Genomic DNA, 23,695 nt, shown 5'->3' with positions numbered 1-23,695 from the left:
CGCTGGACTATAGCTAGTTCTGGACACCCTACAAAGTATTTGGCTGGCCCAGTTGTTGCAAACAATTGCAGTTTTGCTGACCCTGTTGTCTGCTGTTGCAAAATTATCCTTCCCTTTTAAAAAAATTTAAGGAGCATGGCAAGGATTTTTAAAATGGCATTTAGATCAGGGTGGTGGTTCTCTGCACGTCCTAACAGAGGGTTCCATTTTAGCTGCTGCAGCAGAAAGCCCTGTTTGAGTGACAAGAAGCTATAGAGTAAAAAATAATTGATACCAATACGAGGGCAGCTTTGCTTCATGATACTGACCCCATCCACACTGTTTGTTTTTTGTAAGCGTGCTAAAGCCAATCCTCTTGGAAATTTATTTTGCTGCATTTGTTTTACTGGTTCTGCGCTTGCAGGGGCAAAAGGACAAATTATTTTTGTTCCACACAAGCAAGAATAGAGAAGGAACTGGTTTGCGGAATTGCTGTTCTTTCATAGGTTCCCCCCCCCCTCAGAGTGAAAGCACACTTGAAGCAATATTTTTTTCCAAATATGTGCTGCTTTTGGAAAGCCTTATTAAGAATTTTTTTATTGGCATATCCCCAGCCTTCCTAATTCCTTTTTGTCTTTCATATTTCTTTTTGGTTTGCCAATGAGGTGAGATAACAAAACTAATGGTGGGGAATGTAGTGCAATTTAGACAATAGTCCTTTCCATTCCATTTCCATTCATAGATCTTGGTAACTGCCAATCATGTGGCTATTTTTGTGATTGTACCCATACAGTCCTCCATGCACAGATATTCCAGATGATCTTTTCAGCATGGGACTGGCTCAAAATGATTTCTGCCTATTGGGCAATAATGAACACAGTGGATGTAAAGGCGGTATTTAACAGCTTACTGTTAGATCTGTCGCTAAGGGAGACAGCCAGTGTTGCCTCTAAGGCGCGTAGCAGTGCAGCCTTGTGCCTCCCAGCTGAGCTCTATGCTGCATGATGACACAGTTGCTGAATGTCTGGAGGCAGCACCATGTCTAGTCATGATACTATGCAGCTGCCAAAGGGTTCCACATACCAGTGTGGACCCTTTAGAGCAGTGGTTCCCAATATTTTTTCACTTGCGTACCCTTTGGCAGCCATTTCCATAAATTGTACCCCTCATATTGGCAAAATGTTTGTAAAGAATTCAGTTGCTGTTATTTCAGATGTATATGTTTTCAACTACTGATCCATATGAATTGGATGACCAGAAACTAACAGTTACTGGGGCTTTTGCATCCAATTAGCTGCCTTCCTTCCTGCCTTGCCAGCCCCACAAGGCATTCTAATACAGACCTGCCTTTTTCCGCCATTATACAGTTCTTTCTTAAGTACCCCTAAATGTTCTGGCAAGTACCTTGGGGGTACACATACCTTAGGTTGGAAACCACTGCATTAGAGAGATGCTGGAGACAGCCTTGCAAAAATATGGTTGAGAGCTTTAAAAAGGTGTATCTGATACAGGTGTGCGCTACTTAATAACCTTCCAACAACAGTGGACAGGATAGGCAATGGTGGTAAAGCACAGCAAAGAGGCTCTTAATGAGGCAGTCAGGTCTCCCACAGCCTGCAGCACGCTATCTGTTGACTCAACAAAGAGGCTCTTAATGCAAAGAAGAGGCAAGGCAATCTATATCCAGTAGCCTGTGCAGCCAGCTAGTGCCTAGCAGGGAGTGTCTGTTTACACAACAAAGGCACTAGATTGGGCTGAATGTTCGCTTTATGACCTAATCGCATTACAATGAGAGAACATATCCCCATATTTATGTAGCACACACATGTATATGAGGAACATAGGAAGTAGTTGCAATTGTTGGAACTGTAGTTTGTCATTTTTTGTAATTGTATCTTCCCCAGTTGCTTTTGCTGGTGCCTCTTTTCCATTCTTTTTTTTAAATTGTGAGCCCTTTGGGGACAGGGAACCATTTATTCATTTTGCTGTGTAGCCTGCTTTGTGAACTACTTTTTATTGAAAAGCTGTTGAATATCCATAACAATAGCAATAATAATTCGTCTGTGTATGATGGGTCCATATGGTATAGTCATTAGAGTATTGGACTAGACTCAGATCTCTGCTCAGCCATGAGCCATCAATCTCTCAGCTAGTCTACAGAGTTGTGATGGGAATAAAGTAACACCGCCCAGAATTTCTCAATGAAGGATGTATAATAAATAATATCATTTCGCTTTAGATTGCATCAGTATCTTGTCAGGATTGGATATATTTTTACATACAACCAACAGGCCTTCCAACAGGCCTTCCAACTTGCTAAGTGCTCTTGCCAGTTTGTGCTATTCCCCTGTAAGCAAGGTAGTAGTCAAGGAGGAGCAGAGGGAATAGAGCTCTGAGACTTTTCCTACAGCAAAATCTGCAAAGTCATCAGCAAAAGAACTCAGGTGCTGCCTTTGAAAGTTTTGTTCAAAGGACCTGAGCTGAAGTAGAATCAGGCTCAGCAGGAAGGAAATATGCCCAAGGGCGAATGTTAATATCTGGGCCATTGTCTTCCCAAGGGCTGCTTGATGACAGCATGTAGCATGTTTCATTTAGGCTATAATCCTATGCAAATTTCCCTGGGAGTAAGTCCTATTGAACACACTGAGATTCCCTCTGAGTAAACACACATAGGCTAGCACTCTAGCATACCTTTGATATTTATTTGGGATATTTTAACCCCAGTTTTCAATGTTTATATATTGGTTTTACGCTATTGCAACTCATTCCTAGAATATGGAATGTAATGAGCTCATATTTAGATGGACTATATAATAAGTAGAAATAAGTGACAGGAGAACAAAACACCCTAATGAAAATACTAAAATTGATTTTTGTTGTATAGTCCTAGTGGATGTAGCTAAGGGGGGGATGTGTGTTAAGCCAAACTCCTGCTCTCCAGAATTTGTTGCTACATCACTCTCTGCAGGCCTCCACTGATCCCTTTCTGTCTGCTGTAAAGGCAGAGGCACTGAAGTCTACATGAAAAGATCAGTAGTGTCAGCACCAAGAATCCTTGTGCCAAAACATTACCTACTTTTAGCAGGGACAAAAAGCATCTCAGCAGAGGAATGTCTCTTGCTTCTGTCTTATAGCAAAGGTGCCTGATCAGCACTAAAAGAAGTTTCTTTGTAGATATAACCTTTGGGCACCTTTGCTTGAGCACCTAACAAGCAGCTATTTTAAACTTTTCATGGTGTTCTTAACCATATGGAAAGGTCCACGTGCTATGTGTGCTACCCCAGTTTACCACAATAACATGTTTCCATGCAGTGTGCTAGTAAAGATCAACTAGTGTGAGATGTGGAAGTTCCACGTCATAGAAATATGTGTTAGGACATTTTGCATCTCTGCCCCTCTAAGCACAGGGGATACTATGAAGACCAATTAGTGTCTATTAATTAAACTATTAAAATTAATGACCAAACACACATAGTAACCCATGCTTAGTTCTCAGGATATATAGATTTTATAGGGTTTTTAGTCCTACTTCATGGTTATGTACCAGATATGCAAAACACAGAATCTTGTCAAGGGAGAAGCTGTGTGACCAAAGCAAACTACAATGAAGAAAGGCTGAAATGATTACAGGTGGGGCCTTAATATTTGTGAGGGATCCATCCTCTGAGCCTCTGCAGATACTGAAAACCACAGATAAGTAAATCCGCTGTTTTCAGCCCCTTAAACCCACCAAAGGTCTTCCTAAAGCCTGCAGAGACCATGCACGTCCGCCCGTAGCCTCTGCGAGCTTTGGAATGGCTAAAAAGGCAAAAAAAAGAGCTACTTCCAGTTTCCGGAGGGAAAGGCCCAAGGCCTGATAAGAAACCCTCCAGAGGCAACTGGAGCAGAGCTCTGGTCCCCTTCAGAGAGTTCAGATGAATCCAAGTCTGGCTCATTGCAGGTTCGGAGGACTCGTGTTGAGCCAGATCCGTGGATATAAAATCTGCGGATAAACAGGCTCCACCTGTATTTCCTATATTGCATAGTTTCTTCTAATAATGCAGGTATAATTTATCAAAGTGGCTGGCAGATATTATTTATCAATGGGCTGGCATAGCCAGGGCTGTATTATTCATAAAGCTGACTAGGCTAAGCCCGGGGGCCCATCTTTTTTTTTATTTTTTTTATTTTTTATTTTTTGCTGAGGCACTGTTACTTGCACCCTAGGGCTCGAATGGTTAAAGGCACTATGCACTCTGTGCTGTAGCAATACATGTCCATATATATTTATTCATATATATACTCTCGTAAGTATATATTTTAGAATAGTTAAAAAATTGTGAATAGAATTCATTGGGAGACCAAATGGATATAGTTATGTACTACAGTCTAGTACCTACCATACCAGGGTCAAGCTGTCAACTGTAGTAGGGTGAAAGACTGAAGTGCCAGAGGGAGCCGGAAATGCCTGAAAGCCTAGGGGCTCAGCCATGGGTTAATACAGTCCTGGGCACAGCTGAATTCAGCTCCATTCATTCAAGCTTTTAAAACTAAATTTGAGTCTTATGTCTTTTAGTACTTCATTTTTCACAAGTCTTTCTGAGTCAAGGAAACAGTAAAGACTATTCACTGTAAAGCTGTTCAGTGATGAAGATAGGTTCCCCATAGAAACTAATAATAGAAGTTATGGAGGGGTGCTTTGTAAATCCTAATGGAGATACATGGTAGACAAATGAGCAGTGACAAGTGGTTAGAAAAGGACAATTCTATAGATGGAACCAAGAGTTTTTCCATTCACAAAAAGAAGCCCCATGTGCATCAACACCATATAAACACACTGATCCCTGTTACTTGAAGACAACTCCAGTATAGTGGTGCCTCGCATAACGAAATTAATTCGTTCCGCAAGTCCTTTCGTTATGCGAGTTTTTCATTTTGCAAAGCGCGTTTTCCCGTAGGAATGCATTGAAATTTAATTAATGCGTTCCTATGGGCAAGAAAAGTCAGAACAAAGTCAAATTTGGTTTACAAAGTGTTTATTAAGTGCTCTTTAAAGGCATACATACTGTACTGAGGATTTCAAAAACGGGGGGGGGATGCTGAGTGGGGAGCTTGAAGGCTGTAATCCTGTGCACACTTTCCTGGGAGCAAGCACAATGGGACTTACTTACATAAATTGACATGAAGATCCTCCCCTTACTAGGGTGGACGGGATCATAAACTGACATGAAGATCCTCCCCTTACTAGGGTGGACGGGATCATAAACTGACATGAAGATCCTCCCCTTAAAACAAACCAAAACAAAACAAAAAAAAATTCGTCTTGCGAAGCACGGGTCATAAAAATTCGTTGTGCGAGTTACCAAACTTCACAAAACGCTTTTGTTCTGCGAGTTTTTCGGTGTACGGGGCATTCATTATGCGAGGTACCACTGTATATTGAAATTCAGCAAATTGATATTTCTTTAAATCTATGTATTGAAAGGAGAAACTACCCTAAAACATTGGATCACGGATTCACACTGGTTATCTTATATGAACTCACGGTTTATATTCTATGCTATTTTAAGTAAAACATAAGAACAGCCCCGCTGGATCAGGCCATAGGCCCATCTAGTCCAGCTTCCTGTATCTCACAGCGGCTCACCAAATGCCTCAGGGAGCACACCAGATAACAAGAGACCTGCATCCTGGTACCCTCCCTTGCATCTGGCATTCTGACATAGCCCATTTCTAAAATCAGGGGGTTGCACATACGCATCTTGGCTTGTAACCCGTAATGGATTATTCCTCCAGAAACTTGTCCAATCCCCTTTTATATGCGTCCAGGTCAGATACCATCACCACATCCTGTGGCAAGGAGTTCCACAGACCAACCACACTCTGAGTAAAGAAATATTTTCTTTTGTCTGTCCTAACTTACCCAACATTGGATGTCCCCTGGTTCTGGTGTTATGTGAGAGTGTAAAGAGTCTATCTATCTCTTTACACTCTCTGTCCCTCTATCTACTCTGTCCATCCCCTACATGATTTTGTATGTCTCATTCATGTCCCCCCTCAGGTTCCTCTTTTCTAGACTGAAGAGGCCCAAATGCTGTAGCCTTTCCTCATAGGGAAGGCGCCCCAACTCAGTAATCATTTTGGTTCCTCTCTTTTACACCTTTTCCATCTCCACTATATCCTTTTTGAGATGTTGTGACCAGAACTGGAACTACATATCCTTCCCATGCATAATTTTGTATGTCTCAGTCATGTCCCCCCTCAGGCGTCTCTTTTCTAGGCTGAAGAGGCCCAAACGCCATAGCTTTTCCTCATAAGGAAGGTGCCCCAGCCCAGTAATCATCTTAGTCACTCTCTTTTGCACCTTTTCCATTTCCACTATGTCCTTTTTCAGATGTGGTGACCAGAACTGGACACAATACTCCAGGTGTGGCCTTACCATTGATTTGTACAATGGCATTATAATATTAGCTGTTTTATTCTCAATACCTTTTCTAATGATCCCAAGCATGGAATTGGCCTTTTTCACTGCTGCTGCACATTGGGTAGGCACTTTAATCGACCTGTCCACCACCACCCCAAGATCTCTCTCCTGATCTGTCACAGACAGCTCAGAACCCATCAGCCTATATGTGAAGTTTTGATTTTTTGCCCCAATGTGCATGACTTGCATCTGGCATTCTGACATAAAATACCATGCTGGAATGGACTAATAAAAAAATTTCTGCCTCCTCATTTTCTATTTCTCTTGTATTCTCCCCACCACCACCATTTGTTATATCTGTCTCTGTATCTTTTTATGAGTATATAAGGTTGTAAGATAAATTATTGTTAAACTGAAAAACAAAAAATGCAATGCCTACGTATTAGAAGAACATTTGGGGGCGTCTTCAGATTCATTTTGGACAACAAAAAGAACTGCATTTGCCAAAAAGTGTAAAGTGATGCACACTGGAACAAAAATCCTCCACTTTGCGTATACATTGATGAGTTTGTTGGCAACTTCAACAGGGAAGAGATTTTGGGATTGTGATAGATAACTCAATAAAAATGTTGATCCACTGCATGGCTGCTGCTACAAAAAAAAAAAATTCCATCCTAGCAGCAACACAGGCCAAGACACATTTTAGTTCGACCTATTCCTGGATATATTTTGGGAGCTGATTCCACAAATGGTATCAGTTTTGCCCTGTCTAATTTTGGAGATATGGCATGGCATAATTAGTGAACGGTTCAAGCAGCTTCATCATGAAGAAGCCTCATGAAACTTCTTCATGGGGAGGCTGCTTGAACCATTCATTAACGAGACTGTGTCATATCTCCAAAACTAGACATAATAGAACAAAACGGATGCCATTTTTGGAATCAGCACCCCAAATTCACTTAAAATCACCATAAGTTTTGAGAAAAGTTTTTCTGATGCTCAAATTTTCAGCCCTGTGTAATTGAGAAAGGGATTGAAGATAAAACTGCTACAATTATATTCCCTTATAATTGCTGTAAAGCCCCTTTGTACTATGATATGGCTACATGTGCATGTCTGATGAAACTGACCATCAGAAGACTTAGGAAGGAGTCATCTGATGCAGGGGTCAGCTGATGAAACTGACCGACAGAAGACATAGGAAGAAGGAATGACTTCTTCACATGACATGTTATATAAATCGCTGTAATTACCAGTACGAGTACTTAATGACTTTTTAAAGTTTAATTTATGGAGAACAAGTCTATCAATAGCTACTAATCATGATGACTAGGTACTACCAACAGGTTCAAGTATGTCTTTATTGCTGTCGAATGAAGCATAAAATGTCAAGGCAACAAGTCCCTGCCATAAAAGTTGCATCTAGTGGCCCATCTCAACTGCATCCCAAACCAGTCACCATGAATATGGAGTCAAGACTAGATGATGGCAGGGAGACTAGCACAGCAAAGGAAGTGGGGCACCTCTTGTGGAACACCTTTTGCCTCAGTGATGGGGAAAAGATCCTTGCTGTGCTGAATGTCCTGCAAGAGGTGGTTCTGTCAAGAATGCTGGAAGGCATTTAAAAGACAGCCAGGCTCAAGCCAGAAATAATTTTCAGTTCCCAACAGTCCAAGGAGAGAAGGGAGCATGGAGGAGAATTGTAAGTGTAAGTGACCGCTCACCTTTGCTTTTGAAGCCTGACAAGGGGACACAGTAGGTGACTGAAACAAAAACCTCATAAATAATCTGTTATGACCACACTTTCCATTTTTAAAAATAATATTTTCATATTTTGGTTTTATGTAAAATCAGTTTATGATTAGATGATAATTATTCTTCATTGGTTTTCACAAAGGTATTTTGAGTTAGATTAAGGATCCTTTTGAGTTTTGTGTAGCTCTTGAATGGCAGCTGATGGTTGGCTAGGGGAAACTGGGGACAGCAGCTGGTATACACGGTAGAACTGGGCAATGTATAAATGTTCTTGTGAATAGAACAAATTTCCTTTTAGTTTGACAGTGGTTGTTACTATTCATGAGCCATGAGCTTGACCTCAAAGGGCAATGAAGCCTATTAAACATCAGATGTTACTTTGAGGAATCAATTTATAGGCCTATAGAAGAGATTTTATAGTTCTAACAATTTTAAACCACTTCTACCTAGATTAAGAAGGCAGAACAAGCTTCAAAAATTAATAAAGAACAATCGCTGTTGAAACGGCATGGTCAAGTGTGGTGGCAAGAGCACAAAAGGCTGCATGAAAGCAGGTAAGAACTGGAAAAGCTTGATAAAGTAATTCAAAATTGAGAGTGTAGGGCTAAAGAATAGCAGGCTTAACAACAAATTGGCATGAAAAAATATAACAGAAATGTGGACACTATTGGATAGCTTAGCACAATGTTTCCCTAACTTTTTAGGGGCCCCAGAGGCTGCTACCTGGTTTATAAATGCCAAGGGGTATGGCTGTAATGGTGATTGTGCAGCAGTGCTCCCACCCCCCACCCCAAGTAACAGCTTGTTTAATGCTCGACACACATAGCCTGGTCTACACTGTCAGTTTTGCGAACCTTCAAAAATTGGGTCACAACTGACTGGTGGATCCTGGATCCACAGTGAGAACCACTGACTTAGCATATAAGACGAAAGGCGCAATCCTAGCCCCTTATGTCAGTACTTTCCAGCACTGGCATAGCAGTGCCAATGGGACATGTGCTGCATCCTGCAGTTGGGGGGCACTCACGGAGGCCTCCTCAAAGTAAGGGAATGTTTGTTCCCTGACCTCAGAGCTGCATTCCCCTTATGTCAGTGCTGGAAAACACTGACATAAGGGGCTAGAATTGTGCCCTAAGTCTGCAATCCTAACCTCACTTTCCTGAGAGTAAGTCCGATTGAACACAATATGACTTACTTCTGAGTAGACCTGCTTAGGATTGTGCCCTAAGGCTGCAATCCTAACCACACTTCCCTGAGAATAAGCCCCACTGAACAAAATAGGACTTACTTCTGAGTAGACCTGGTTAGGATTGTGCCCTAAATGAATTTTAATTTATAAAATAATTCATATTAGATTGAAGAATTTGTAAAATATATGAATTACGGGAGGATCTTTTTGGCTTGTGAAGGGGGTAGCAATACCTGAAGCCTCTTCCTCTTACAGTGGAAAATCTGAATTGGATACTAGTTCTGGACAAAGAGTGGGTTAAGAAAAGAGTATGTAGGCATTTGCTGCTTTAGTCAAATACCTGGCTGCAGGAAAGAGCCCTGGAATGCTGCCAGAAACTAGAAGTCTGGAAAGTCCTCCTGGAAACTATATAGCAGCGGTGTCCCTGAACTGCCAGTGTACAAAAATGAACTCAAGTGCAGTTGCAGAATCAGTTTGGACTGACTAAGGTAGTCATAAGGTCTCTAAAGAGAGGCCTTTCATTCCAATGGCAGTGGCAGTAACCGTAGGTGGATTCAACATCTGAAGGAGCTACCAGAAAACAGAACTGATTTGGCATGACTAATGCAGTGGGAAGAGAAGAAAAGCCTAGCCAGTAATCATGAACCACAGGATCATAACCATCTCAAAAAAGGTTGATTGGGGAGAGAGTCCTGACATTTTCACCTCTAGAGCAATATCCAGGGATGGGAAAACCCAGCGGGGTTTGACTCGAGTCACTGAGTCACCGCTCCCGTGACTCGACTCAGAAAAGATTCCTAATGGGGGCACTTTCTGAGTGGCGGAATCGTTCTTTAGTGAGTCTAAAAGATTTCAGTCATCACCCCCCCCCCCATTAAAAAAGCCCACTGCAGCAACATGGGAAAAAATCCCTGGTGCTCGCCTTGTCGGAATGCTGGCCCCATGAAGTTTTTCCTGCCCCGAAAACATAAGGTAAGCACACCCAGACCCAGGCAGACTTGAGTCAGCATGCATGGGGACAAGTGCTGAGTCAGGGGGGCCCTGACTTGAGTCTTTTTCACAGTCTTCCATGCATGTGATTCACAAGTTGCCATCAATGAAAAATGCGCATTTTCCTGATTCCAAGTCAAGTTCCCAGCCCTGGCAATATCTGTGCACTTTCATGAAGTACTGTGAGTATCTAGGGCATGAACACTTTAAGAATTGATCTAGGCTGTAGTTTGGAGGAAGCAATGAAAAGGGCAATTCAGAGTTCAGGCATTTGGAGCTGGATAGTCCAAACAGTGCAACTAGGGACACTAGACATGAGAATTTGATCTGATACTCAAGGAGAGAACATAGAAGTGCATGTGGAGGCTGGCCTAGTTTGCATCCATATAGATAGCCAGGATTCCGAACTAGAACAGAGATAGCAAACTATAGAGTGAGCACCAGAAGTCATCTAAGCATAAGGAGAAGTGCTTTTAAATGTTTGGAAATGAAAACTTCAGTCAGCCTCATATGAGAAAGAAGGACTTCGAGAGTGGATACAATATGTCAAAGAAATGTCGATACTGAAAAATATTAAAAATATAAATCTCTGACAAAACTGTTTAATCTCAGAAATGCTTCTGAGAATTCCTGTAAATGCATTCATGATTTCCACTCACTGTGCAGCTGCAGCCGGAAAGGGAAAAGAAGTTAGGACCACAATGGAAACAGTTGGTGAAGAAGCACAAACTATGCTGTAATCCATGAAACAAAGAAAATTGAAGTGACGAGCTAAATTGTGTTGACTTTTATTTTCTTGTTCTTTGGGTGGGTAATAAATGGATTTATTTTGCCTAAGGTAAATTTTTCATTTCAGGCACAAATTAGAATTAGAGATACAAGCCTTTTTTGATGAAGGGAGTGAATGTTCTTTGGACTTGTGGGACCTGAGTAAGTACTTTTATTTATTTTTATTTTAAGAAATTTATAGCCCTCCTTTCCCATGCCAAAGCAAATGCCCAAACTGGCTTACAAAGCTTTATAGTCAAGTACAGAGTATCCCAGCAAGTAAAAACATCAAGCAAGGCAGTAAAACATTCATTTTAACATAACATTTTAACATTCCACTTTACTTGGGTAGTCAAGTCTTTAGAAATATTGGCATGCTAACAAATTCAAAGTAAAATTATACTCTGATGTAGTGACATAATATTTTGAAACAAGGATTTGCACTGGGCCTGCAGCCTTTATCCAATAATTGATTATTTGAACTATTTAAAAAATTAGTTTTTAAAATGAGTTGCAACCATGCTAACCCCCTGAGCTAACCTGTTCCATTTGAGATTCATCACAGCTCACATTGCTCACTGGCTTGGTGTTTTGTGGCTGAAAGAAGGGCAAAGCCTGGCCATGATGTAGTGCTAGTCTTCTGTAAAAAGAGACCACCAGTCTCTTGGAAAGTGGGAGATTCCAGTGAAATCTCCCACTTATGCCGGATCCCAACCCCCATGCCCAGGGAGGTTTGAGCGGCTTGAAGCTGCTCCACTCTCCTTAGACTTATGCCACCTCAGGAGGTGGCGCAGGTCCGAGGAGACCCATATGGGCCTGGGCACCTTGCCCAGGGGTAAGGGGAAAAGCTTCTCCTTGCCTCTGGCTGAGTCGATTCTGGCCTCTATCCTGCACTGGATACAGCGCAAGCCTCTTGGCTTCTGGAAGTAATGTAAATGTACCTCAAGGAGACTGCCTCTGCTGTTTCCACCTGTGCCCTGACAAGGTGGTTCTTTTGAGAAGCAGATGCTTCATGAATATTCACAGTGTGTGGGATGGAAAGGGGTTGGAGCCTTCTGCTTTAATTGAACTTGTAGGAAATTACTTGCCTGATCCTACTACCAAATCTGCCTGCCACATACAATGCATATCAGTGGAATTCAGAGGGAGGGGACTAGGAAGAGTCTCTTTGAACATCACAACCCACCTTATAGTCTCTGAAGCTCAAGCTTAATGAGTTTTGCCATTTCACAAGCAAGTCCTTTTAATAGCCAAAAAAATGAACTGAATGAAAAGTCTTCACTATGTTCCTCTGACATTTTCTCCTCCCCTTTCCATCCCATCCCCTCCTTCTCCCCATAGGCCATCCCTCATTCAGATGATCATACAGGGCGCCATAGTGAGACTTTTTTATTCTCTGAAAAGCAATTGAATTTTTTTTTTTTTTTTTTTTTTTTTACAGAGAATAAAACATTTCTTTTCTGGAAAATATGACTAAAAACATTATGATTTTTCTTTAGAAAGTTACAATGTATTAATATTCAAATGTATGCAAATGAAATCAATCAACAGAGATTCTGATGGTTAATAGACTATTTCTTTAATCAAGTGACACTCCTAATTTGTATTTAACATCTTACAGAATATAAATTATCAAAAGAGTTGGATACATTTCAAGAAAATACAGTTCAACCTATCTGGCAGCTAAGAGAGGATTTAAAGTACAGACTGTCAGAAATGCAGACCAACTGTGAACAGCAGCCCAGCCCAGAATATCAGTTTAATCCAGATGAAGTGATAGAAGAGGTTAGTAATTCAGTTCTTACATTATGGAAACATTATGTTTCCATTTTGCTTTGTAATTATGGTTTTCCTTGATTAATACAATAAACTCTTTTTCTCCTCTTCCCATCCCTACATTTAATCCATCAGTGAGTTCTCCAGCTTGCTGCTGTCAAGTGAATTTCTCATTCTGGAAAGCTTGCTTGCCTTTATCAGCTGTTAAAATCTTCTGAGCCTAGTGTGGGGTCTGAGAGAGCTCTTGCTTTCCTCAGGTTTTGGAGAAGGACATGGGATCTCCTTGAATTGACTCCCCCTTCCCCTTTTAAACTGGAGAGGAGAGCAGGGGGTTGTCTTTATAGGTCGTCCTTACAGTCACAAAAGATCTTGGAAGTGCTGATGCTCAGCTTGTCACAGTCCAAGGCCTCTTCCCTTACCCTTGGGCTGCAAAAGCAAGCCAAAATGCATGATCCACTGCCTCTGAGCCCAACAAAATTTTGAGAACACCAACCAAAACAATATTTTAAGATATTAAAATAATGTTTCATAAAATCAGGTAGAGTTTGTAAAGAAGCAGCAGAAAATAATTTTGGAAAAGCTTCAGCGTGAGAGAATGGCTTTGGAAAGAGAACTTGAAGATTGCACAAGAGAAGTAAGAATTATAAAGTTGACTTTCTTGATTCCAATTGCATTAACAAGAACATGAGTTTTTCATATTTATGCCAGTGGCTTCCATTTTGTTGTAGGAACAAGTATGTTCTTTGGAAGAGAGGAGTGCGCTCTTTCATAAGATTCCACCACAGTTATTGGCTTTGGTATGTCCCTATCCTGATTTGAAGGAATCGGTTTTTGTGGAATTTCATAAACTTGCAAATGGATATTGGTTGAAGCTCCAAGAAGTTGATAAAGACTTGCAAGTCATATTGAGGTAATAGAAACTGATGTCATATTTCTTTAAGGGATAGGCAAAATGTTTTGGTATTGGAATCTTCTGATATTTCAGCTGCGTTTGCCAGAGAAACTGACTTCTCCTTTGTTGAGTACAATGCATAATTGACTCTCTGCCCAGCTCGGTGGGATTAAATAGTCAGTAACTGTTTGCTCAGCTGAGAGACCTGTCTCTTTCTAAAATGGCTTGTCGGAAACAATAAGTGGAATGTTTGAGGAGTTAAACCACCAGAAGTGCGGTTTGTGGCAAATGTTTTCATGTTTTATGTGGATACAATTTTTTTTCCTTTTGTAATTACACTGCTTCATATTGGAATGAATTTTTTTTTTCTTAAAACAGTTACTCATACAATCATTAAGCTCTCTTCTTTTCACAAAATGCAGGCTTCTCACTTTATTTTTATGAATTCACATTTATATGACAATAGATAACTGTGCTGGGAAGCCTGATCCTGTGGAGTCCCTTTTGCTGCTGTGGCAGAATGATGTGCTCTATTTTAGCTCCAACAACATTTTATATTAGGTGTACTGGAGGTACAGCAGAGCTATCCACCTCTGCCTTTGGGTCGTTCAACTGCCCCTGCCCCGTATCTCTGCATTACAGATGTGAGTCGCTGGTGCAATTTTATGTTGGTGTTGTGGAAGCAGGGCTGTTTCGGTGGCCTTTTGTATTCAGCATTTACTAATCCCCATTATGGTGGATGATCCCTGATTTAAATTGGCCAATTACAGATTTTTAATGAAATTTCCAAATCATATGTTTCCTGAGTAAGCATGCATACTATTTGGTTGCTATAACAATTAAAATGTATGGGTTTGCGACTTGATAGATATTTATATTACTTGGGCGCGATTTAATCCTAAAGCTCTGATGATGCATTCCACATGTCATTTGTACTGCAGAATTTATTTCTGTTTAGTGTTGGGGACAATTATCAAGCTAAATATTTCTCTTTGGCTATCTCTGCATGTGCAGAGTTGCTAAACAAGAGCACTTACTTGAAGATTAAGTGCCCAGAAATTTCCAGAAGCAAGGTCTGAGAGTTAGTGAGAAGAGCAGTGTTTCATCCATGAGGTGAAAGTTCACGTCCGTACATTTTAGTTGCCAGTCTACATATCAGGGACATGTGGTCAGGGGAGGCAGAGCCTCACCTGTATGCAAGGAAAATACCCTCAGCCTCTCCTGTGATTGCCTGTATGTTCCACCACAGATGGGTTGCAGGATCGCAGGGGAGGCTGAGCCCTTGCTGCTGCAGTTCTAGTGTCTCCCTGTATAGAAACTAGAGCAGTGGCAGCAGAAGCTCAGCCTATGCTGTGATTGTGCATTTGCTGCGTAAAAATCATGCAGAAGCTTGGTGATGTGGAAGTTTGGTGGTGACATGATGATGTCATCACATTCATGGAGAAAATGTCATCACATCACCATCATACTTCTGGGTCACAGAGCTCCTCATGCAGTGCCTCCCCAGCCTTGGACCTCACCACATGTCACTGCTACATATTCAGTTTGCACAATAAAATGCCATGGCTTGGGTGCTTGCTCTGTGGTTCATTTTCATACATTCCAGCTTCATATAGACATCCTTTCACAGCGCTTTCCCAAGCTCTCTCATTTTTCATAGAGTCTCAGCTGCCTCACACAGGATTTTGGGACAAGCTCGTGCCCACTATGATGCCATGTGGGAAGTGAAGTTGCATTCCAGAAGCAGTGCAAGTGCTGAAAGCATTGTGTCACTTCCTGTATGCTGCTGTCATCACACAGCAGATTGGGCTGTATACATCCCAGAGGAAATACAGTTTTTATATAGGACTGACATAATTCCAACAGAACTGGGTTGGGTCTTGCCACTTTTGCAAGTTGACTCTATTTACCAGAAGGAATGCTAATGAGGAAAAAAAGGAAATATCTTTTGGGAATGTGTAGTGCACAGTTTAAAGTGCAAGTAAACAATCAGGGGCTACATATATTAAAGAGCTGAAGAGAGAGGAAGAAATATGCTAGACACAAGGTAACAGCTTTGTCTTCTATATGTTTTCTATATGCCTTCAACCTGTGTTGTACTTTTACTGAAAGGATATTTCGGGCCTGTGTTACCCTCCAAGCATATATAATGTAAAAGCTAGAGTAAAATAGTAGTTTAAAAAAATTCTAGGGCGTTTGTAAAAACAATAAAATTAAATGTAGGCATTTGCAAAACAAACAAAATGAAAAATACTTCTGAATATTTAATTAAGAGGTTTATAGATTATTTTAACTTGCAAAATCTGCTCCTAGTGAGAAGATTCTGCCATGTAGAGTTCTTATAGACACCTAAACTAGAACAATAAGCACTCTGTATTTTATTCAGAATAGAAAAATCTATATCAAATACAGTGGAGAAGATTTTTCAAACACATTCATTTTTGAAGTGAAAAGTTTGGGGTAACAAATTATTTAGAAACGTCTGTTGTGCTCAAAAACTAAGCTCACTTCATTTATTTAGAAGTCTTGCATTGTGCAAACCCCATTATAAATAAATGAAAGGGAGAGTGCAGGGGTGCTCTGTTTGACAAGAGAGGTAGGAAGGGGAGGCTTGAGTGCACACTCCATTACTTTCATTGTGACTTGCAGAGTAACCCTCCCTGGACGACCTCTCCACTCAAGAGAATGACAAATGCAATCAATGGATGTGGCCCAAACTGGGATTTATTTTTATCAATTTAACATGTTACTTGTAACTCATACACCAAACTAGAGATATTTTGGCGCCTTAGGCCAGGATATCCAAATGGTAACCCTATAGTGGTAAAATATATAATAAACAGAATAATAAGTTTGTTGCCTGAGGTGGGCTACCTCACTCTGCCTAGTGGGGGGCCCAGTTCTACATTAACAAACACAGTGCATTTGCAACCAAGGGCCCAATCCTACCAACCTTCCAGCACCAATGCTGGAAATGGGACGTATGCTTTCGGGGACCAGTGTCAATGGGACATATGCTGCATCCTGCTATGGGGGGGGGGGAGTCATGGACGCCTGCTCAAGGTAAGGAAATGTTTACTGAGTTGTGGCTGCTAGAAAGTTGGATAGGATTGGGCCCTAAATTAAGTAGGAGTGCTTAACTATAGTAGTTCCTTGCAGGTGGAAAAAGAAGAGGCTAGTTGTAGAATGCATCAAGTTTACATTAATCCCAAGCCTTCTGGTTTAGGAACCCCCACAAAAAGAGTGCTGGGCAAGTGGTCCTTTCTCAGCCCCTTACAAATTGCCATCAGCAGCCCCAACACCCTTTTTAGTGCTTCCATTAAGCAGAAAAGATCCCTTGGTCCAGGATTCCCTTGTCAGTAATGCTGATGTGCAAATGGAAACTTCTGCTGCTATCCTAGGAGGAACTGGCTTGGTCATCCCACCAGACCAGAGGAATAGAATGATACAGCAGTGCATAGCATATAAGCATGAATTTTGCAGCATTCCTCCAACGACACTGTTGAAGTCAAGCTTTCTGTAGCAACTATTTTTTTTAACAATTATTTTTAGAAAAGTAATTAGCCACAGTATTCAAATTGAATATTGGACTACTTGTGCATTCGAAACTATTCATGGGCCTCCTAAAGGAAACTGAGCACAAGGAATTCTACTGTACCAGCTCAGTGACTAGATGTTTCTGGTACAACAGTCAACAATGACACAGTTGATGTATGGGGACGCTGACATCTCAGTTGGAGTTATTGTTGTAGTTTGTCTGGCTGCAAATTCCGTGAAACGGTGCATCACATTTACATTGTTCTACCTATTATAGAGGGTAGCAGGGGATTACGGTTTGGGGAGGGTGACTTCCTTTTGGAGGTTTTTCTGTTCTTTAGAGGGTGTAAAGCCAGGGATTAGCTTGGGGTAAATCTGATTCAGAGGAAATATAAAGCAGCTGCCTGAGGGTGTTTGTCGCTAGGCCTCTTGCCAAGTTTCGGTTCTGAAACAAAATAATGATGATAGTAGATTTTTTTTTCTAGTGGAAAAACGATAGCAATGTTGTAAGTAGGTGCCAAGTTTAATATTTGAAACATATTGCTGGTGTGTTGGAGATTTGGTTAACTCCTAATATGTACATATCTTGTATTCTTTAAGGTGGCACTTTTCCTGTTCAGATTTTTAATGGAGAAAAGCATGATATAGGATAGCCTGCCTCATGGTATGCAGAAGCTCAGTGTGTATGAACAAGGCATGCATTTTCTAAAGATTACTCTAAAGAGAAAATAATATTCTCCCTATCAACATGTCAGTGAGCAGTACAGGTAGCTTTACACAGGATACAAGGGCCCATGAGTTAAATTTGTTTCAACATTTCTTTCTTTTGTAGCCTACGCTTCCTCCAAAAAAGTCATGTTGGTGTGTTACCCTCTCAGCAATCCTGTACAGCAGGGTCTGCAACGTTTTTCTTTAAAGGTCCCAGATGTTCAGTGGAGTCATCACAGCACCGCAGAACTACCATGCTGCTGAGCACCTGGAAGAAGCCCACTCAGAGCTCAGCTTGGGAGGCTTTACCTTCTGCCCAGTGTGCCGTGCACCAGATGGGGAATGGCAAAGCCAACCAGCTGGGTTCATAGACTCCCTGTGTTTTTCAGCAGCACAGGGAATCTGTGAGCCTGGGCATGTAGCTTCACCATTCCCTATCCAGCGGATAGGGAATCCACCATTCCCTATCCTCCCAAATCAAGCTCTGTGCAGCACCAGATTTCAACTGATGGGCTGGATTGTTTTGGCTGGCAGGCTGGATATGGCCAGTGGGCTGTAGGTTGCTAACCCCTGCTGTACAGAAAATTAAACTGAGACAGTGACTTGCTTGAGGCTATAGAGGGCAGACTACATGTTACATGATAATTTATTTTGCTTATTCTTAAACCTTCATTTACTTTGGTAATATATGATGGAGGGGTATTTGAAAGGAGAGTCAGTGGGTACAAATGCGTACACATGCATGTGCACGTAACCCTTCCTATTTTTTTTTTATTTTCCCTTGTAAATTTTCCCCTCTCCAACTAATGGTGCTAATTCCTGGACTTGGAAGTGGGGAAAGATGGATTAAAAGCAGCATATTTGCAGGAGAGAATCAGGGAAAGTTCACATATAAATCTCCCTCCCATGCATTAACATAAGAAGTAACTCTGTGTTTGTTTTAAGGTATATTTTTACTCTGAGTGGAGATTTGAAACTGAGTTTCTCACATCCAGCCAAATTCAGCACTACTACTGTATCACACAGTGGTCTACTTTCTAATGACTTCAGTAGGCAGTTCTTCAAAAAGGGCCTTATAGTGGAGTTTGTGCCTTTCCAGAACTGCTTCTTCTGCAGCTTCTCTACAACAGTTCCTACAGTTTGTAGGAACACCTTCCTACACCTTCTCTACCTGAAAAGCTAGAGACTACCACTTTCATTTAGATCAGGGGTGTCCAAAGTTTTTGGCAGGAGGGCCACATCATCTCTCTGTGTCAGGGGGCTGGGGGAAAAAAGAATTAATTTACATTTAAAATTTGAATAAATTTACTTAAGTTTACATAAATGAATATATTAAAGATGAACTTCTATGAATGAATGAAGGTCTTGCAATATCTCAAGGCCTATAAAAGGCCTTGCACAAAGCAAGGCTGGCCTTTCCTTTGCTGCCACTACTGCATTACAGACATGAAACAGCAAGCAGTGGAGGGAGACCTCATTCCACAGCTCATGTGAGAGATCAAACAGTTTCCCTCACGCTGAGAGCAGTTGCGTCGAGCCAGTGTGGGCTTCAACAAATCTCGGGAGGGCCAGAGGCTCATTGGAGACTGGGGGCTCTCTAAGGGCCACATTGAGAGGCTTTGAGGACCGCAAGTGGCCCCAGGGCCAGGGTTTGGGCACCCCTGATTTAGATAGTTAACTGACCTTTTTGAAAATGAAGCTAAAGGAGAAGCATATGTCACAGCTTCCCAAAGTGTGGGTTGTGATCCACCAGAGCACACAAGAGACCTGCATCCTTATGCCAGTCCCTAGCATTTGCCATTCTGAGGTGGCCTACTTCTAAAAGTAGTAGCCAACAGTGTGAGAACCCACCACAGAGGATGGAGGTGGTTTGCAACTCAGGAATGTTTGGGAACCTCTGAGCTATGTGATTGTACTGATGGAATGGGATGTAAAGGCTAGAATCCAAATTTGGCTAGAAGGCTAGAATCCAGCATTGCCCCAGAATTCATCAGCCACTAGATTCCTGAGTGCAATATAGCGTCTATACTGATGCATTCTGGGGCTATGCTGGAAGGAAAGAGGAACCTCTGCCTGACCCAGAAGTGGGTCTAGAGCTATTTTTAGCCCTGAGCCTCGGAAATGTCATGGTTTCACTGTGCCATGGCAGGAATACCAGTTTTGGCACTTAAAAAAAAATTTACACTGTGACCCCAGTATTCACAGATTTCTGTAACCATGGGGGTTCTGGAACAGAACACCCTGCAGATACCCAGTTCTCACTGTATGCAATCCTTTTTGAAAAAGGCAAACAAAAACAAAGAGTACATTTAAGGATGTTTGTCGGTGAACATTTACACACTTAAAAAGTACCTCTTTCACCCCAAATCTATTGGAAGGGAAGCATTCGATACAGCTCTAATATAAACTTTATTGCAACTGCTTTGTAGATTCACTTAGAAGTACTGTAGGTGCAATTGATTGCAGCTAGGATTCCAAAGCATTCAATTATTTCTAATGTTTTTAAGGCTTTAATCTTTACTGCCCTTGGCAATAGATTCCACTGAAATAAAGTGGGTCTTGTTTCTATGTAAAATATGTTTAGGACTGATATATTAGTTATTGAACTGTCTGAGATGCCTCCAAAACAAATGAGGAGGATAATGTCACTAGTCTGCTCCTTGGAAGGCTATGAAACTAGGCAATTTTGTAATTAATTGTTCCTCCTGCCCCTGACCTGCGCTGTTTCCTGCGTGACTTATCCTGGTGCATTCCTGCAGTACAGATACTGTAGTTGGGCTAGCATTTGTTACAGTTTAACCTTAGGATGACTTCACACTTCCACAGTAATTAGCAGGGAGACAATTGCCAATTTATTCCACATTTCACTATGTGTTCACACAAACTGTACTCTGTTTAAAGCCAAAATACCATACAAATGCTGGATGGTGAATCAGTAGTGTGGGCAAATGAGAGGTTTGAACAGAAAAAAAGGAAATCCTGATCTTAGGCTGGAGGTTGACAATTCTGGATGTTTGACCTAGAAGTAAATCCTGTAGATTTTTATAAGACTTTGGATCTGAGAAGACTTGAAAGCCTGTCACTGCAAGTAGATTATTAGCCTTGTTTTGACACAATTAATAGTAGACATGTTTTAACTTTATATCCTGAATATTGAGAAAATAATTAGCAATTTGCACACTCAAGGGCTATTTAAAAGATTTGTGGAAATACTACTAAAACCAATGAGGACACAAAGACTTGGCAGTGGTTTGAGATGCATGCTTTTAAAAATTTACCTTGTGCTATAATTTTGTATGGATCCAGATTACATTTCTCTGTTGACACTAAATCTGATCCCAATTAATTCTATCACTTGATATATTAAAATATAATTAAAGAAATAATCATGCCATTCAGTGCACTTTATGTGTGGGAAGATATATTGCTTTCTGGAATTTTGATTTGAAAAGCACCCCTTCTGAACCTCCTTACTTTATATTAGAGAGCTATTAGATCTGCCCTTTAGTTTAATGTGTTCAGAATTAATGTGCAGGTATTTGAAAGTTGCCATAGCAGAACATTATTTTTCTTTTCAGCTTTTACTATTTTGTTTGTCATATTTTATTGAATATTTTTGAAAGCTATGTTCCTGTTACATTTATATGTTTGTGCAATTTTTAATTTATATTTTCTAAAACAAACAAACCCTCACATTCTTAATAGGGTATTGGCACATGCCATTTAGAATTAATAAAGCATGCTACATAACATTTTGAATGTGATTATCTAGTGCTTGATAATCATTTGTTCTTGGGTTAGTTATATAAAGTGGTGGCTCTGTTATACAGAGGAGGAGGAGAGTGGCAACTGCCCCATTCACTGCAGCATAGCTCAATTTCAGGGCTACTGTGTACATTTGTACCGGTTGTGCACTGCACAAGGGTGCCACATCAAAGGGAGTGCCATTCAATTGTAAACAGGAGACAGATGCTAGCAGAATGTCACTTCCACCAGCAAGCATAGCAAAGAAGGGGACACCTTTCTAATTTGCATAATACGGCCTTTTTCTAATTTCCTGAAATGTGCCCTATAGCCCTTTGGCCCTGCTCATTTTCCTACTGGTCTCTTAGATTGTGAGCTCCTTTGAGACAGGACCCATTGTCATTTATTTTGCTGTGTAAAGCACTTTGTGAACATCTTTGTTGACAAGTGGTATATAGATACTTTTAATATTAACCCAGTTTTGCCCAGCCCGCAGGTGTACCATTTGATCCTTGTTGTGTATGTGCAACATTGGGCAGAAATGGCTTAATAACTAGAACATCCCAACTAGCATAAGGTGACTTTGTCATGAAATTAGACATGTTACTCAGTGTGGGGCTGCCATCAAAAATGAGAGCTAGTCATAATGCTTGCCCCTTCTCCTGTAACATTTAAGCACAAGATCACACACAAGCATGCCTCTGTGTGCGCATGCATGTGTGTGTAGTGGTGGAGCACATGCTTTGCTTGCTGAAGGTCCTGTTTTTCAATTCCTGGCATCTCCAGTTAGGGCAGAGAATAATTCTTGTCTTGTTCCGAATAGGTGAGCATTAAATTTCTTAGTATATGATCACTTTTGGGAGACATTCTATGTCCTACGATCCAGCCCATTTGTTGAAGTCAGAGACCTTTCTCTGTTTGTGCAGTTCTGGCTTTAGTTCTGAAAACCTTCTTGAACTTTAAGAAACACTAGTTTCTGTCTTCTGGCTGGATTGTATTTAGTTGTCTTGAGTTTGGCCTTGGCCCATGGCACTTTCCATTTGGAACTTATTACTTGATTCTCTGTGTCTACTGAATACTCTGAAGAAAATGCACTTGAAGTAAAGGGAAGTAGGCTGTTTATTTCACACAGCCATACAAATGTCACTCTGTTTTTTATTCCTAGAGGGCTGTTCCAATCTGCTTCAATGGTATCACCTTTGTGTTCTGATTCTTTTTGTGACCTCCCTCCTTTTCCATTCTCCAGTGGTTCGTTTTTGGGTTCTCAAAAATTCAGACAGAGCCTCACCAAGGTTGCATCACTTTTGCAGAGCAGAAAACAATAAGGCACAGTTGTATACTTATACATCAGTGGCGAACACAACAGACAACTGTGCAAAGAGCCAAGATCTACAGATGACCACAGCAGTGAGTTGCCAAACCTTTACAAAGGAAAAACTGTGCATCTTCCCAACAATGATGCACTCATAGTTGCAGACAGAGAAGGACTGTGAATGCTGGAATGGGGAGCGAAGATGACACATTTTCTTTTTAATATAACCTGCTACAGAAGAATCAGTTCCAATCAGAGTTAGGCATTCGCTAATTAAATCAAGTGCCAAGACTATAGGCTATACCTTTCAGTATAAAGGTTTAGTGAATGCCATCATCTTGTGTCCCAGTGCTTTCTAATATTTTAAGTAAGATTGGGAAGATTAGTTGGTTCCTAATCCCTTTTTGCTGGATCCATAATGAAGAACAGCCTTTCCTTACCCTTTTTACTTTTTGTTCCTGGATGGAAACCAGAATTCCAATATCCTGGCTTGAAATGAAAAGCATAGTAGAAAGCGCTATGAAATAGACAAGGTCTTAGAGATAATTGATTTTCTTGTATATTACATCACCCTCTCATGATGTACTGTAGAGTGCACTAAATATTATGGCTGTTGATGTATGTTCTGTCTAGAGTTAAAGT

The 23,695-nt window shown here is 40.9% G+C and overlaps 1 protein-coding gene across 1 annotated transcript in view; it reads left to right on the top strand.

Moving 5' to 3' along the window:
• CCDC148 (coiled-coil domain containing 148) overlaps nucleotides 1-23,695 on the top strand; it is a 151,606-nt gene that overhangs the window by 51,621 nt on the left and 76,290 nt on the right. The window contains exons 4-8 of the mRNA XM_066638028.1: nucleotides 8,588-8,691; nucleotides 11,173-11,246; nucleotides 12,706-12,869; nucleotides 13,399-13,494; nucleotides 13,589-13,770. Of these exons, the coding sequence (XP_066494125.1) occupies nucleotides 8,588-8,691; nucleotides 11,173-11,246; nucleotides 12,706-12,869; nucleotides 13,399-13,494; nucleotides 13,589-13,770 (620 nt within the window). The remainder of the gene's footprint in view (nucleotides 1-8,587; nucleotides 8,692-11,172; nucleotides 11,247-12,705; nucleotides 12,870-13,398; nucleotides 13,495-13,588; nucleotides 13,771-23,695) is intronic.

This window comes from Tiliqua scincoides, chromosome 1 (genome assembly GCF_035046505.1).
Source record: "Tiliqua scincoides isolate rTilSci1 chromosome 1, rTilSci1.hap2, whole genome shotgun sequence".
Lineage (NCBI taxonomy): Eukaryota > Metazoa > Chordata > Lepidosauria > Squamata > Scincidae > Tiliqua > Tiliqua scincoides.
Note: the sequence above shows the minus strand (reverse complement) of the source record. Positions and strands in the feature narration are given on the sequence as shown.